Source organism: Lingula anatina, chromosome 8 (genome assembly GCF_051362555.1).
Source record: "Lingula anatina isolate TDL-2025a chromosome 8, LinAna3.0, whole genome shotgun sequence".
Taxonomy (NCBI): domain Eukaryota; kingdom Metazoa; phylum Brachiopoda; class Lingulata; order Lingulida; family Lingulidae; genus Lingula; species Lingula anatina.
The window spans coordinates 8812842-8827332 of record NC_141774.1 but is presented as its reverse complement, the minus strand read 5'-3'; the positions used below and the strand labels follow the sequence as shown (position 1 = coordinate 8827332).

At 36.3% G+C, this 14491-nt stretch overlaps 1 protein-coding gene and 1 long non-coding RNA gene across 4 annotated transcripts; both read left to right on the top strand.

The window, feature by feature from the left end:
- The first annotated feature begins 43 nt into the window (after nucleotides 1-43).
- LOC106160583 (adenylate kinase 2, mitochondrial-like) lies at nucleotides 44-9979 on the top strand. 2 transcript variants are annotated; one of them, XM_013537223.2, is made up of 5 exons: nucleotides 52-262; nucleotides 3105-3150; nucleotides 4439-4629; nucleotides 5088-5255; nucleotides 5732-9979. In XM_013537223.2, exons 1-5 carry the CDS (start codon nucleotides 164-166, stop codon nucleotides 6059-6061), a joined length of 834 nt encoding a protein of 277 aa, XP_013392677.1. In that variant the 5' UTR covers nucleotides 52-163; the 3' UTR covers nucleotides 6062-9979. The 2 variants fall into 2 exon arrangements, with proteins under 2 accessions (XP_086875584.1, XP_013392677.1); XM_087019458.1 differs by lacking the exon at nucleotides 5732-9979 and having other exon boundaries at nucleotides 44-262; nucleotides 4439-4625; nucleotides 5179-5254.
- A 1462-nt stretch (nucleotides 9980-11441) lies between these two features.
- Nucleotides 11442-13055, top strand: LOC147760316 (uncharacterized). 2 transcript variants are annotated; one of them, XR_015335635.1, is made up of 3 exons: nucleotides 11442-11643; nucleotides 11801-11992; nucleotides 12901-13055. It is a non-coding gene; the product is annotated as an uncharacterized LOC147760316 (long non-coding RNA). The 2 variants fall into 2 exon arrangements; XR_015335634.1 differs by lacking the exon at nucleotides 11442-11643 and having other exon boundaries at nucleotides 11650-11992.
- The last annotated feature ends 1436 nt before the right edge of the window (nucleotides 13056-14491 follow it).

The following is a 14491-nucleotide window of genomic DNA, read 5'->3' as shown; positions in this document are numbered from 1 at the left end:
AGAAATCTACACAGTCTTGACCCGGAAGTTACATGTACGCATGTCCGTTAACCTTGGCCTCAGTCTCATTCCTTATACTCCACGTTTCGCGTAGTCAGGTCATTCATTCAATTTTCTCCTGCAATATTTCTCGTTTTTCTCTGCACTTGGGAGCTACACCATCATGCCACCGGTAGAACAAAGCGAAACAACGCCACAGGACGAAGGGAAAGGGATCAAGGCCGTCCTTTTGGGTCCACCAGGTGCGGGCAAAGGAACACAGGTACGGTGCAACGGTAAATACAATCGCCGTAGCCGTAAGCGACTGGCTTCAACTCGCAAATTAGTGACGGTGGATAATCCCCATAATCTTTTTAAAGAAATGTGTGTTTATTGGCAGATATTAAATTTATATTTTTTCCTGTAAATTAAAGTTATCCACTCAGGCGGCATTTAGACATCTGTCGCCGTAACTGATTTTGCCAGGGGACGGTTACGCTTGGTGTTCTGATGTAACTTGCGGTTTTGATTAGATCTTTCCTGATTATCCAAGAATCTGCCCTACAATTTTTAATTCATTGTTACACTTTGTTTTAGCAGAATGTGGCCTTCAATTTTATCTGTGTTAAGTGTTGAGCGAATGGATGCTTTTTCACTTTCAAAACCTTTGATGCAAACAATATAGTTTTCCCTTTTGCCTAGCCGATTTAGAGTAATTTAACATAAGTGGAGCGAGAACAGTAAAGGATTGTTAATGTTTGATGTAGCTTGAAAAACAGAAATTCCACTAAGATGAAAAATAAGAACATTACATTTTGCAGTTATTTTAGTTTTTTATAGTTATAAAATGCAGACTTATATAACATTTTTCACACCCATGGCTTCTGTCACTTGGTCATTTTGTTTACTGCGCGAGGCAATCAGTTATTTCATTATTTTCACGATGATAAAACCATTTTGATAAATAGAATTCCAAAATGCCCCATCAGTGAAAAAATAGAAACACTCGGACATTTGTAAATATTTAAATGTCATATCACTGAAATATGTGAAGCAGCTTAATGTCACAGTGCAGGCCATTTGCTGTTATCTGATTTTTATCGCATAAGTGCCCTTTGAGTGTTGAGTGTTAAGGTCCAAAAGTCTGTCATTCCAGTTTGATCAGTGACTTATTAGAAGTTATGTATATTGCAGCAGGTGTCTTCCAGTTGCAACAGGTTTATAATTGTTCAGTTTTGGAGATAGAGAAAATATTTGGCAGTGTTGGAAATGGCTGTTAACCCTTTTCTTTCAGAGAAAATTGTTTCCAATGTTAGGTAGCCAGTTGATCTGTACTGTGCTTTAATTTCTTTTGCCTCGTTAGAAATAGATGAGTTTGTATAAATCAAAGCAGGGAGCAAGCTCATGCAAAAAAGTTAACTGGTTCTGTTTCCATTAACTGGCATTTTGGCATGAGGCCAGTGCTAATGTTTGTCACGGACTAAAGTCATAATATCTAGGGTAATCCCAGTCACTCAGGATGAGTTATAGCTGATCTTTAGCACACGTTTTATATTACTTTATTATCTGCAAAAAAAATATTCCCCCAGTATAATGGTCGTATTAGAAAAAAAATTAGCTGCTTGCCATGTAGGGTGTAGGAAATGATTTTAAATGGGTCTGTTAAAAACACTCAATGTGTTGACATTGGCTAGTTTTCTAGTGTTAAACTGGGGGGAAAAAGCATTAAGTTAAACATTTAAGAGGTGATAGATGCCTATGGTCAATTTCACACCTGTTTGTCTGCCTCTGCCCCTAAAACCATGATGAACTTGATCAAACCTCACTTCAAGTTTAGCACTACTGGTAAAAAGGGAACCAAAAAAAAAAGAATCTGACCAAGAACTGTAGATGTGAAATTGCCTCTAAAATAAATTTAAATTCCCCATGCATGAAGAATGCTGCCAGCTGCAGAGAGGGTGTTTATATCAGGTAGTGGACTTAATTTTGGGTGCTTGGCTACCCCTGCATAGCTGAAGGCAGGAGAATCAAGTGATTAAAGGAAAACTGAGAATGGTACAGTTTAAGATGTTCTTACTGCATGGCTGCTCTTGCACACCTGTGGTACTGAATGAAGTGGTAGACATGTTTAAGTCCCTTTTAGTCAAATTTCACATTCCCTGGTTATGAATAAAAACGTGGTTTTGATTTTGTTTCTTCTTGATACTTCACTTCTGTACTCCAAAATACTTATGAGTCTTAAGCTCCATTTTAAAGTCTGTTTGTTTGACAGAGAGGGAGAGGGGGGGGTAGGAAGAAAACTGTAAAAATCCTTCTTCTTTCATATTTTCTTACTTTATTTTTGTTTTTGATTAGAGTTGCCAATTTTACTCCCAATCAGCACTTTAATCTTTATTCTTGCCCTTTAATCTAGGGACTGCTAAAAAAACTTTTATGAATGGGGAAAAACCCTGGAATTTATCCAGGGTTTACTGTTGTTTATAAATGAACATGTTTTGCTTGGTGTGTATCTATAGCAGACACATTGATGACCTTATGATAAACTTAAACAGTGCGGAGGTCAAGATCTAAGGGGTGATAATAAAAACAGATCTGCATTATGGCATGATAATGTTTTGGTAAACAAGCATCTTCCCCCCCCCCCTCCTCCCCTCCCTGACACACAGACAAAATCCTCCTTTGTCGGAATCATTGCAAAAGTTTCTATTCTAAAAAGATATGAGATATGAAAGAAAGAGAATGTGTAAAAATCATCTTGATGATAGTGTTCTTACTTAACAGAAAACTATAGAGGGGCCAATTTGCATGTCTGATCAGTCTTATCATTTTGATACCATCAAAGTATATTCTCTGACCATTATCAGCCTATCAGCCTAAAGAGAATAGGTTAATGCACATTATTTAGAATCTGCCAATATTGTATTCAATTAATACAGGGTTTCCTGTTGATAATTTGAGTAATATGATAAGTATCTATGTAAACTATTTTTTTTTTTTCAGGCTCCAAAACTACATAAAATGTTTGCATTTGAATTTGGAATCTGTCACTATTATATTTATTTAATACCTATCATTAACTGCAGCAGTACATGTATTTCTTTTTAACTTTATTTATTTCCATTTAGGCTCCAAAACTAAAGAAACATTATGGGGTGTGTCATCTGTCAACAGGTGAGTTTTGCTATATAATTAAAAGTTATTTATGATTTAAAATAATATTATTCATATGGTTTTATATTGTCTCTTGAGAAAAGATGGTTTATAGAGAAAAAAGATCATGGTGTTATCCTTGAGATATTGTGGACCTCACATTGACAAGTCAGACATGTGATGAAGGAAGGTTCTTTAATGAAGGGTTAATACATTCATGAAGACAGGGAAAACAATTGCCTTTAGTCTCATTAAAAATGATTTTTGCAAGATTTTAAAGTTCATAATGCTCAGACTCTGGCTTAAATATCCAAAGCTGTTTATTATGAAGTAAGCAGGATGTGAGACGTTGTTTTAGACCAGCAGTTACTAAAGCCCCATTTACACGGGACATCGTCCTGTAGTACAGCCCCATTTGAGTGTAAGGCTCTATTCCCATAGATTTTAGATCGATCTATCCCCGCGGGGAGTCTCACTAGATTACTTTCAGATAATCCGACTTAAATGTCCGTCCCGCCTACTACAAGCTGTTAGGGGGGGAATTAACTTTCGTGTCCGCCCGGCTGACAGCTATTTAGCGTGAACCCCCAGGGAGTTAGGTCGATCTAATCTATGGAAATGGGGTGTAAAACTATAATCACAGCGATGCCAGGTTCACGGTCGCAGAAAGGATACCGTCTGGTGTAAAGGGGGGTTAAATGTTGGTAGAGTACTCTGGAGATGGTGCAAGCCCCAAAAATTTGAGAATGTGCCCAATTTCTGCTATAACTGATAATTGGTAAATAGCATTAAGTCCTGCATAAATAAGGAACACACACTTTGAACAGCTGTGCAGGACAGCTGTTTGCATTCTGTGTGACCTTGACCTTGTTGGTATAGCACCTGTTGATGTCATTAATATCTCGTTCACGTTTAGTTTGTATTAATAATACATGGTAGATCTTTGTTGACATTAAGTGGCATGATGGATACAGAAATTGAAACAATACGCACAGGTTTAATAAAAGAGACTGAAATCATATGAAAAACACCAGAACAAAACTTCAAATGATGTATACTGATGTAATTAATGACAATTTAAAATTTTAACTGCAAATGCTCGGAGTTCAACAACCAAAGTGGTCTTTTTTTCTCTTTGGGCCATTTAACACATTCATTTATTACTTGTGGTTTAAAACACAGCTTTAGAAATGCCCTCTTCTTTCTTTTTCATCTATGGGGAACACAAGTTTGTTTTGAAGGGTGTCCCAAAGCTAGCACTGCTTCCAGTTTTGAATTGGATAAAATTTGGTGTTTGTTTGTGTTCTAGGTGATATGCTGAGGTCTGTAGTAGCATCAGGAACAGAGCTTGGCAATAGAATCAAACAGGTCATAGATGGCGGTAACCTTGTCAGTGACAGTATCGTAATTGAGTTGATCAACAAGCACCTAGACAGCACAGAATGCAAAAATGGTTTCCTATTGGACGGGTTTCCAAGGACCATACCACAAGCAGAGAAGGTAATTTTTTCTTTGAAATGCAAAAAAAAAGATGTTTGTTTGAAATAGAAACTCTGACACAATCAGTTTATTGCCAATTCCTTAGCTTTCAATTAAACAAGGCAGTTAAAAGTTCTTAATTGCCAGCTGTTATCATGTATCATACTATGCCAACTGCTAGACTTTATTTTCCTATTATAATCAAATCAATAGAAGTAGTTAGAAATAGTAGTAGTAAACAATGTATCATTATTCAATTTATTCTTTCGGTGAATAGCTACTCAGCTACTGATTGTACTTTCATTCTTTCCAACATGAAAATAAATTTTATTGTATTGTATTCTTTAACGGAATCTAAATGATGCATATTATAGTCACCAAGCCCGAACAGAGATCTTTGATCCAGAATGGTTTTTATCTCATTCAGTAGTTGATATATGGCTACATTCATTTCTTTCTCTTTTTTCACCCCTCATTAGTTGGATGAGCTCCTGGCCCAAAGGAAGACGCGGTTAGATTCGGTGATAGAATTCAGTATCGATGATTCTCTCCTGGTGCGACGGATCACTGGACGGTGGATACACAGGAAGAGCGGAAGGTCATACCACGAGGAGTTCAACCCTCCCAAGGTCCATGGGATCGATGATGTGAGTATGAAATGAGTACAATTTCACAAATAAAAAAACATTTATTACCATAACAACAATGCTAGTTTCACAAAAGAAAAGTAAAACTCTAATTTTGGTGCATTTTTACCCAAGAACAATCCATGGCAGTTCAGTGAAAGAAAGTAACAAGACTACAACCACTACTGTGATCAACTTCAAACTGTTTTCTATGTTATCAAAACAGTAAACGGAATATTTGGCATGAATTATGGAAGTGACCCAGTTTGCTGCACAGTTAATGTGTCATTTGCATGTTGTTTGTGATATCTTCTCATACATATATTCATACATATATATATATATATTTAAAGTATGAATAGTTTTATGTTTCCTCTCACATAATCTGTGTGTTATCACCAATTTGGCCCGGACTCAGTAAAGAACTTGTAATGAAAATTAAGTGGTATTGACTCATGATCAGCTTTCAGTCATTTTAATGGGAGTTTTCTTTCAAGGTGACGGGAGAGCCGTTGATGAGAAGAGCAGACGACAACGTGGAGGCCCTGAAGACCCGCCTTAATACGTACCACAGGCAGACGATCCCATTGGTGGATTACTACAAAAAGAAAGGTCTTTACACGAAACTCGATGCTTCCCAGAAACCAGAGAATGTTTTTAGTGACATTAAAAAAGCATTTAGTGCCAGTCGGCATAAAACTGTATTTCTCCCCCCAAGCAGTAGTAGTACTGCTCCAGCCAAGAAAGCTCCAGTAAAGATGGAGAGCTCTTCACCAGCTGGAGGCAAGTTTACACTTTTTGCTGCAGAGAAACAGGAGGGGCAGTAAAAACAAGAGTAAAAGGCCGGTGTGGCAATGACAGGTCTTAATTAGTCAGCAATTAATTTGTAACAGAATGCTGGTTCATTGAATTAAGTGTATTCATAATAAAAGGTCCAATTTTTTTGTGTAAATGTGTGCACACTAACAACGTAAAACTTAAAAAGGAAAATTATTAATTTGAAAAACGGTTGTGTTTGAGATTGTGTTGGCAGCCATCTTGTGATGTCTGCTTTCATGTCAAATGAGCTCTCATACACAAGTTTAACGATTTGTAAAACAAGTGTAGAACCTTTAATTTTCTACATTTCAATGAATTACCAGCAAATTTGGGTAATTATTAAGTAACAAATGTTTTGAGGTTCTAAAGCCATTTATAGTTAGTTTATCATCGATGTGGAGACAAAACTTTTTTATGAAAAAAAAAAATGAAATCCTGTTGATAGTTGCATTTTTAAGACCATCCATGCATTTGCTCTTTTGTATTTCAAACAAATCCTTGAATTTTTAAAATCTTAGTTTGTCATAGATTTATTTTTTATCAGAGGAATAATGTGGCCAAACTTGATAACTCTTAAAACATATTTTTTCTACTTTTTGAAACAATTTTGTTTCCTAAGTATTCAAGCAGACCAAATTACAGTTCTTCAAAATATTTAGTTGAATTTGTATTAGTATTAAAAGGAGAAGGGAGTCATTAAGATATATTTTATTTAAAAAGAACTTGACAAAATTAACTGTCTCATTTATTTTGGCAGCAAAATATTTTGTGATGGTATGTTATATTAGATTTTTGTACACCTGTTAAGAATATAAAAATGAATGTAAATTTGGGAAATTATACTGTTAAGAAAGCCAGATGATTTATTATAATTATAAAATGCAAGTTTTTTTGTGTCATGTAAGAAATATGTTACAGCAAAATGAAAGGCTTTGTTAAAAAAAAGACATAATAGGGTCGATTCCAGATTCCTCAAAAATTGAACTGATATTTCCATTTTCCACTAAGGAAGAGGTTAAGATTTGATTTTAGTCTCTTTTTATGCTGTGTATTTTGTTCATAATGGGAAAAATAAGTGTTTGATATCTTAAGTAATGTTTTTCCCCTTATGTGATTTGGTTGAGATTTTACTTCAAACATCCTTAACTTTTTTTTTTTTCAAATGGAGACAAGTCATGTTTTTTGCCCTTGTACTGGAAAATCATTTTCCAATGGGAAAGCCAGTCATATTTTTACAACTTTTCATTCACCCAGGCCATATTTTTTCTATAATTGCAATATCAAAATATCTGATATTATACTTTCTGTTATTAGAATACTGGACAAACATATTTATTTATTTATTTTGATTATTATTTATTCTGCTAAGATAGTGCCTTTTGTTAGAATTAAGATGGTTGGACAGCTCGAGAAATAATGACAGGAAGATGTGATTGTGATAGTTGTGACATACAGATTGACGTCTGATTGTGTTGAGTTCAGTTTTGAGTTGTTGAGGCAGCTAGTGCAGTCTGAACAATTGTTGGACATCTCACCCCTGCTCCGAAATTCCCCTCTGGTGAATGATTAAAGAAAAAGTGCCAATTTACCTCTCATCACAAATCAAAATGTCTGCCATGCTTCGTGTTTGCCATTAAATATTTTGGAAGGAAACAAGACTTTCACGAAGCAGTATTTGGATGTTATATAATCCATGGGTATTTTTGAAGGGAAAGGAGGGGTGGGTTGTAGGAGCAGATTGCTTTGAATGATACCAACACGTTCTAGCTTGCTCAGTTTTCATAGCTGACTTTAATGGATTTCTTAGTCAAATTTGAAATAATTTTCTCCATTGTGCAATTCAAAATTGCTTATTCGTTTTATTTGACTTATTTCAGTGTCTGCACAATTCAATCAAAATGTTGTCACTAAATGGAAGCTCATGGCAAGTTGCAAATTTAATGGTGCTGTCACTTTTTATCGAGAACACGCAATCACTTTATTCATTATGTGTAATAAGTGAAATGTTATCATACCTTTAGCTTCTTATTTATTTTAGTATATTTTGAAAATTGCTGAAATATACAATTTACATAATGTACCTATGTATTTTATGTCCGACTTGCTTTTGTCCTGTTTATTATTCACCATACTGTGAATAGATTCAAAGCGGTAGACTAACTGATCCGTGGATCAAATATGGCGAGGCTAAAAAGCTTGTCGTTTAATTCCAGATTAGACACTGAATAGATTCCCGTTTGGGATTACGCAGAAAGTACTCAAGTAGGTCTGTTAGTCCACTGTTTTGAAGTCACTCTGATATACTGTATAGAGTTTATTTGGGTCTTGTTTCACAAAAGATGTTGTGATCATGGGTTTGTCTTCACTTTTAGTCCCAAATTTTTATTCTACTTTGACCTAAAATGATCATTGGTAGTCCACATTAATGATGCATAAAGTCAGCTTTATGAAAAAGATAGATGGTTAGTTTTTTAGACCAACAGATGTTTGAAGCGCACTGTCTTGAGTTGAAGTGGAAGAAAATAAAAAAGGCTGTCTAAAAGTTAAGACTTTGGTCTTTAACCGTACTGTGAAACAAGCTCAAACATACAGTAACTTTTCATAGCATGAGGTTTGAATTTGCAATAGTTGATGATTTCTGCCTGTATCTTTGTACAGTCTCAGTATTCTGAATTTACTGTAAAGTGTTTTTATTTTCTTATCGTCATGTTTGCAATCCTGTTTGTGAAAAAAAGGGGACCAAAATGCAATCATTTTTGTCATATTCATTTTGCTCAGACGCACAGTTTTCAGGCCTACCCAACTACCAGACTCATCCTACAAAATTTGTTCTGGGATATGATACTTCCGAAATATGATCTGACACACACCTTGAAAATGGGTAGTGTGGTCCGATATACTGGTTAATTCAGGATCCTTATGTGCCGAGTCTGGTAGTTGGGTAGGCCTGGTTTTCACATTCGAAGTAGAAAAGTAAAGGGAGACTCCACGACTGCAGTTGCAGGGTTAAAATGGTCCATGTTGATAAGTAGTCATAAACAGGGCATCTATTTCATGTTATTATCAGTACAGTCATATTTCCGTGTTCCTAATTTGTTTTATGTACAGTAGCAAGGAAGAAAAGCAGCGATTATGGTTATCATTCTTTACCATTTAGATATATGAAAAAGCATTCTTATCTAGGGAATGTATTTAGGTATTTGTTCAGGGTAACGGTCTTAAAGTTGTACCCTGATATTCAGAATCTATTTTCAACTCCTGTGTGTCACAGAGACATTCTGTGGTTTCCAATATAGACCACTGAAAAGGTGACTGGGAAGCTATGGACTGGAGTATGAAAAGTGGGGTACAACTTTATAGCTTATTGACAAGACTATCTTCGAATACGGTTTTTATTGTTAATCACATAAGCCATGCAGCAGAATAAGACTTCAACATTGACCAAAACTGCATGGGTTTTGAAAGCATTTTAAAAGAAAATGACATTGCATAATTAATATTAATATTTCTATGTCAAGGATATTTAATGAATTCATGTGTTCATTCAGTACAATATGGTGTATCTTATATCTTTAATGTAAGCTTGCATTTCATACTTTTTCTTGACAAAAAATATGTTGGGATGTTTTTGAGTGTCAGGTGGATGAAAAATAATTATCAAATATGTCTTTGACATTTCAATAGTTAAAACTACAAAGAATTAGAAAATTGACTAGAATTTTAATTGGGTTTGTATGAGAATACTTGAAAAACATCTAGAATCTATAATTGCTGTTAAGATCAAAAGATTTAATGGTATGCTGTTTTAGGATTCGACTTAATTGTGCAAATAAAGGTTTACTTTTGCAAATAAGTAAACAATTGCACGGTCACCAGATCATGTGAAGAGAAGGAAAAAGTTGTAATAAAATGCAACATTCTTGGAAGTGTTTTGTCTTATATGAATATCTACAGCTGGTGTCTCACCAGAACTTAAGTTCTAAAAGCTTGAATTTCTTAAAGATCAAATTGTTCATCTACTCAAACCAAATTTTCATTTGTTTGTTTTGGAAAATGTATTTGATGTTCGCTTTCTAATAAAGCTTAGTATGAGTTTTAAGTTGGAACTGGACTCTTACCCAGAAAAGGGAAATGTTTACAATTTTTGGCTAAATAGACAGGCTCTTGTAAAATATGACTAATGCAGGCATAAATATTTGTCATACATTCTGCGCCTCTAGAACTTTTTGACCGAAGATAGGAGGAAGTAGTGGAACTTGTCATTTATAACTTTTAGGCGTTTTGTATTGATTTGACTACAGAGGAAGATTCCCATGTAGTTTCCCTCTAACATGAGGAAACTCTACTACAATGGGGACTCTTATGCAGATCTCCTCCAACACAATGGGAACTCTTCATCCGTCGATTTTCATAGACGTTGTGTGTTTAATGATGAAGAGGTCGCTACCACACGGTTTGCTTGGATACCTTATATGTACGGTGCTAACCCCCCCACGCACCCCCCCTCCCCCCCCCCCCCCCCCCCCCCCACACACACACACACACACACTGTCTGTCCTCACATTTCCATATCTATTGAGGGCAGGCCATGTTGCCATTTTAATTTCCTTACTCACAAATGCAATTGATAAAAAAGAAAACTACTATATAATGTAAACTTGTATAAATCATTCATAGGATAAACTGAATTTCTTTTATATCTTATTGAATGATTTATTTATTTATCTATTTATTTATTTGTTTTGTTAATTTTTCAGCTTTCATAAACTTATGTTTCCCTAGAATTTAAAAACACTTGCAAACACAATAAAAAGAAAATACTGTCGCAAATTTTTCTCAGACAAACTATTATTATTACTATTATTTTAAATTTTTATTGTCTTAGTGTGGATCCGAAGAAATATTTCTCTGTCGCTGCTTTTATCATTTTTAACCATTATAGTTGTCAATTTTACAGCTTTGCCGCTTTTTAGTAAATATTGTTGCAATGTTCATGGACAAAATAACGTAATTCGCAATTTGTCCGAGCAATGTCTTATGCTGTTTGGTGTCTCGATATTTGCAAAATCTGATAATTCATTCCTAAATGTTTAAATCACCAGTGGCTGATTTAGAGGGGGCCAGGGGGTCCTCCCCCCCCCCCCCCCTTTTCGGTTTCTAAAAAATATATCACACCAATATTCCCCTCTTGAAATTAGAATTTTGACTAGCTAAATCATAGTTCTTAACAGTACCAAAGGGCACTGTTTGATCTCCCGAAAACCATAAAATTTTCGGGGCCCTTGAGCAGGCCCCAAACCCCACACCAAGGGGGCGATGGTCGGCTTCGCATCCGAGGTCTGTCGTTACGCCCCCCCCCCCCCCACCCCCCACCCCCCCCCCCTTTGAAACAATCCTGAATCCGCCCACGTTAACAGTCTGATTGGTAAATAAGTCAGTCGACAAAATAAATAGAGAGACCAAGCGTGTTTTTCAGTAGTCATACTAGAACCAACCAAACTGTATTCGGTTCTTGTTACACGTTCTCATTCACATTAACCTTGACCTTTTATCAGGGGCCTGACCACATGAAAGACCCGTCAAAAATCTGGTACAAGTTGTTATATATATATATGACTATGAGAAATTCAAAATAATATGATTCATACATTATTGTTGTCTCGCGTCTTTGTTCTGGTTTAAACCTAACTTCTGATTCCATGAATGGCGAACATGGGCTTGATGCTGAAAATTTAATTTTGTTTCAGTATCAACCTCTCACCTAAAATGAGCTATACCTGTAGTCATTTGCATAACAACAAGTTGTTCATCGTGGTGCGAGCTGTCTTCCCGACTGCTCACTTGGCAGTTAGACAGAGTCGGGTGTAGTGGACGTAACAGTATGTGTGGTGCAGTCAGAAAGCCGAGCTTTTATAAGGCGTGGAAGCAAATGTATGTTTGTGAGTATCACTATTTCTATTCTTCATCAACCACAGCCATTAAATATTAAAGGCGCAGAAGAATGAAAAAACATTCACGACAAATAGTTATGACATGAACCTTTTTACTATATTTCCATTGTTACGTGTATGTCACCGAGGAAGGTAGAAATTATTGCTTACAGTGCACTGGGACTCCAAATGTTCAGGACAAACGGCGCATTCATCTGACTTTTGCTTGAAATTCTCTGCACCTTGTTACCCTCTGTTTGAACATTTTGTGTGCCCCGACCTTGACAATTAATTTGGAATATTTTGACCTAATTTAAAATGTCGTGTGTGTTTAAATGCAAGTATTACCGCCGAAATTAATTAATTAGATTATGCTTGTCACAGTTCTGAGCTTCTGATCCAAGGATTTCGAGTGCTCATTACGCAAAAATTAACAGATACATTTTACACAGCCTGTTGTCTCTATTGTGCCGTGTGTTGTCCATCCATTACACGGTTCACTGTTCGAAAACTTATTATATATGTGCAACATATTTGTTATAATTTTCGAAAAGAATTTTTAAATGATCTCTTTTTCTGAAATGTGACAACATGTACTACAACACGTGTTATAACTTTTACTATCAAGAGGAATATATTACCGGTCGTAGCAATAACCTCACCCACTCTGCAAATGAAACGGGTTGTGCTATCAATGTTACTTTTCAACAACAGGCCTCAAATAGTAACAGCATTAACTAATTCCAGATCATAATTTTGGTTTTGCGCTAGCTGAACCTGAACATCCGACTACTTCAGAAAGGTACATGCCGTTTCATTTATATGTGCCGTCTGCCCTGTGATATTACATGCGTCATTAGAATGTAAAGAGCCTGTCTGTTTTGTTCAAAGTTGTAAACATTATGTTATCTTTTCAGGTGCTCAACGAGATTCTGCACAGCATCCGCCTGAAAGTAACCTATGAAGTCTAGCCTTCGTTTCACACACAGGAACCCACGCTCCTTCGTACATCTATTATATGAAAACTCAATAAAAAATAATAATAATGATAATAAAAACTTTTGTAATTTGGCGTTTTATTTTTCACTTTGTTATAAAATTATTATGATAAGTATAGTAGCAATCATAATGGAAAATGAGTTTTTAAATGTTTGAGGATTTTCAAATTCAATCTAATCTTGTATAAAGTCAATGTTTTTGTGATTGACGGTTTTCTGAGGTACCTAAATTTTAAATAGTTGTAAAATGACCAGTATTTACTAAGCTGTTTCAGCGCACTGAAATAAAATATGTTAAATGGTTTCCAACATTTTATAGTTCAAATTTATATAAATTTACAATCCTGGTTTTTAAAAAATTCACATGAAATTTATGTTCTATATCATATGGAACTAATTCATTTGGATATAAATTTTCCTATATTTTCTTATATAGGGAGGTTCCCATTTCGAGGGGTTCTGAATTTGCTATCGTAAATTGTTTTAATTTGGCGGCCTATTCTTAGCATAAGAATTAATTTGATATTTGAACATAATAATAATAATTTGCACGTGGGAGGATTCTGATGTCAGCTTCAATCAATTTACTTTTTTTTTTAATGGATCCGGCTGAAATTGTCCAAAAAATTTTATTTCTGAGGGTATTACAGAACAATGTCTTCAGTTCTGGTTCTCTGAACCAAATGTCACCCCTCAAATGCAATGGACTCGCCCCACCTGTCACCCCTCAAATGCAATGGACTCGCCCCACCTGTCACCCCTCAAATGCAATGGACTCGCCCCACCTGTCACCCCTCAAATGCAATGGACTCGCCCCACCTGTCACCCCTCAAATGCAATGGACCCGTCCCACCTGTCACCCCTCTTATGCAATGGACCCGCCCCACCTGTCACCCCTCTTATGCAATGAACTCGCCCCACCTGTCACCCCTCAAATGCAATGGACTCGCCCCACCTGTCACCCCTCAAATGCAATGGACCCGCCCCACCTGTCACCCCTCTTATGCAATGAACTCGCCCCACCTGTCACCCCTCAAATGCAATGGACCCGCCCCACCTGTCACCCCTCTTATGCAATGGACTCGCCCCACCTGTCACCCCTCTTATGGAATGGACTCGCCCCACCTGTCACCCCTTTTATGGAATGGACTCGCCCCACCTGTCACCCCTTCTATGACAATGGACTCGCCCCACCTGTCACCCCTTCTATGACAATGGACTCGCCCCACCTGTCACCCCTCTTATGAAATGGACTCCCCCCACCTGTCACCCCTCTTATGGAATGGACTTCCCAACTTGTCTTTCAAATGACTGTGGTGTACTATTCAACCTTACTTGCTTCTGACAAGTTTTGCCCGCTAAACCTTTCACTACTCCTGTGTTAGCGGACCTTGTTAGGAATTTATTAGAATGAATTATCTAAAATGAAGTTAAAACAATTCATTAATTCATGACAAACGCCAATCAACTATCAGGTTTACTTGAAAACACTTTCTTAATAATTTTGATA

What these genes read in the sequence shown, in the direction of transcription:
- LOC106160583 (XM_013537223.2), top strand. Translation starts at nt 164, where the DNA reads ATGCCACCGGTAGAACAAAGCGAAACAACGCCACAGGACGAAGGGAAA. An exon ending in GGTGTGTCATCTGTCAACAG is followed by an intron (nt 3,151 to 4,438) that starts GTGAGTTTTGCT and finishes TTTGTGTTCTAG; the next exon opens with GTGATATGCTGAGGTCTGTA. An exon ending in CCATACCACAAGCAGAGAAG is followed by an intron (nt 4,630 to 5,087) that starts GTAATTTTTTCT and finishes ACCCCTCATTAG; the next exon opens with TTGGATGAGCTCCTGGCCCA.